Raw genomic sequence first — 2,500 nt, 5'->3', positions numbered from 1 at the left:
GGGCTGTTCTGGATACAGCCGTTCGCCGTGGTACGTTGGCCATATACCACAAATCCCCAAGGTGCCTTATTACCAAGGTAATTAGAGCAGTGGGGAAAGTGTAATAGCTACCATGACACTACCATCAGTAACATACTGTAACATACTGATGTAGACGACCTTGGTATGGGGGTTACAGCTCTATGTGTCTGTAACATCCCTCACACCTCTAGGTCTTCATCTAGATGTCTGTCCTTCCTTCAGGGAGCTGTCGTCAAAGAGTTATGGCGATATCGTTCCGACACACACACCTCATATTACAGACAAATGGCCAAGTGCTCAACACTGCTGCTTTTATTTGACATGAAAGGTTAAGGAGAGTTTGTTTATGATAGATCCACACTTCAACAAGAGGTTATGTATGTCTGAATACAACTACATGGAATAGAATAGAATAGTCTCAGAATGGGCTTTGAAAGACAAGTCCTAAGAGATGCATAAACATAACCATGATGCTTCTCTGTCTGTCTCTGTTCTAGTTTCAAACCTCATGGTGATTTGGTTTATACATTATATAGTTGTATAAGTAGTTCTATGTATATTTCAGTTATATAACGAACATGTATCTTGTCCTGTAGGGTGAAGTGCTGTAGACTTGACTTATATACTGTAACAAGGCTGTATGTTGCTATAGGTTTGAGTTGTATTAAAGGCTGTATGTTGCTTTAGGTTTGAGTTGTATAAAAGGCTGTATGTTGCTATATTTTTGAGTTGTATAAAAGGCTGTATGTTGCTATAGGTTTGAGTTGTATAAAAGGCTGTATGTTGCTTTAGGTTTGAGTTGTATAAAAGGCTGTATGTTGCTTTAGGTTTGAGTTGTATAAAAGGCTGTATGTTGCTATAGGTTTGAGTTGTATAAAAGGCTGTATGTTGCTTTAGGTTTGAGTTGTATAAAAGGCTGTATGTTGCTTTAGGTTTGAGTTGTATAAAAGGCTGTATGTTGCTTTAGGTTTGAGTTGTATAAAAGGCTGTATGTTGCTATATTTTTGAGTTGTATAAAAGGCTGTATGTTGCTTTAGGTTTGAGTTGTATAAAAGGCTGTATGTTGCTTTAGGTTTGAGTTGTATAAAAGGCTGTATGTTGCTATAGGTTTGAGTTGTATAAAAGGCTGTATGTTGCTTTAGGTTTGAGTTGTATAAAAGGCTGTATGTTGCTATAGGTTTGAGTTGTATAAAAGGCTGTATGTTGCTTTAGGTTTGAGTTGTATAAAAGGCTGTATGTTGCTATATTTTTGAGTTGTATAAAAGGCTGTATGTTGCTTTAGGTTTGAGTTGTATAAAAGGCTGTATGTTGCTTTAGGTTTGAGTTGTATAAAAGGCTGTATGTTGCTATAGGTTTGAGTTGTATAAAAGGCTGTATGTTGCTTTAGGTTTGAGTTGTATAAAAGGCTGTATGTTGCTTTAGGTTTGAGTTGTATAAAAGGCTGTATGTTGCTGTAGGTTTGAGTTGTATAAAAGGCTGTATCTTGCTGTAGGTTTGAGTTGTAAAACAAGGCTGTATTTTGTCCTGTAGGGTGATCTGGGGATGACTGGAACCCCTGGAATACCTGGGCCTTCAGTAAGTAGTACTTTTAATGATCTGCACACAACAGAAGGATGCAGTGAATCTTCCATTTGTTCACGCTCTTTTGCTGCACTTGATGCTGGCTACAGAAAACATCATGGCTATCCGAGGAAATTAAAACATATCATGGACATTGACTTCCCAAATCTATAAGAAATGACAGACAGAACACAGTGGTACTGTACTAGTATCCCCATTGAACAAAGCTTCATATGAACAGATGTAATACTATACCCAGTGAACAGTCCTTCAGATGTAATACTATACCCAGTGAACAGTCCTTCAGATGTAATACTATACCCAGTGAACAGTCCTTCAGATGTAATACTATACCCAGTGAACAGTCCTTCAGATGTAATACTATAGCCAGTGAACAGTCCTTCAGATGTAATACTATACCCAGTGAACAGTCCTTCAGATGTAATACTATACCCAGTGACAGTCCTTCAGATGTAATACTATACCCAGTGACAGTCCTTCAGATGTAATACTATAGCCAGTGAACAGTCTTCAGATGTAATACTATACCCAGTGAACAGTCTTCAGATGTAATACTATACCCAGTGACAGTCCTTCAGATGTAATACTATACCCAGTGACAGTCCTTCAGATGTAATACTATACCCAGTGAACAGTCCTTCAGATGTAATACTATACCCAGTGAACAGTCTTCAGATGTAATACTATACCCAGTGAACAGTCTTCAGATGTAATACTATACCCAGTGAACAGTCCTTCAGATGTAATACTATACCCAGTGAACAGTCTTCAGATGGAATACTATACCCAGTGAACAGTCCTTCAGATGTAATACTATACCCAGTGAACAGTCTTCAGATGTAATACTATACCCCGTGAACAGTCCTTCAGATGGAATACTATACCCAGTGAACAGTCC

General features: G+C 38.1%; 1 protein-coding gene across 4 annotated transcripts in view; it reads left to right on the top strand.

Annotated features, from left to right (window-relative positions):
* The window catches only part of LOC106560244 (uncharacterized), a 240,705-nt gene that overhangs the window by 194,687 nt on the left and 43,518 nt on the right, over nucleotides 1-2,500 (top strand). For all 4 annotated transcript variants that reach the window (XM_082964905.1, XM_082964904.1, XM_082964903.1 and 1 more), the window contains one exon: nucleotides 1,552-1,596. In XM_082964905.1, coding sequence (XP_082821031.1) covers nucleotides 1,552-1,596 — 45 coding nt within the window. The remainder of the gene's footprint in view (nucleotides 1-1,551; nucleotides 1,597-2,500) is intronic.

The sequence above is a fragment of the Salmo salar genome, chromosome 18 (genome assembly GCF_965601325.2).
Source record: "Salmo salar chromosome 18, fSalSal1, whole genome shotgun sequence".
In the NCBI taxonomy this organism is placed as follows: Eukaryota; Metazoa; Chordata; class Actinopteri; order Salmoniformes; family Salmonidae; genus Salmo; species Salmo salar.
Note: the sequence above shows the minus strand (reverse complement) of the source record. Positions and strands in the feature narration are given on the sequence as shown.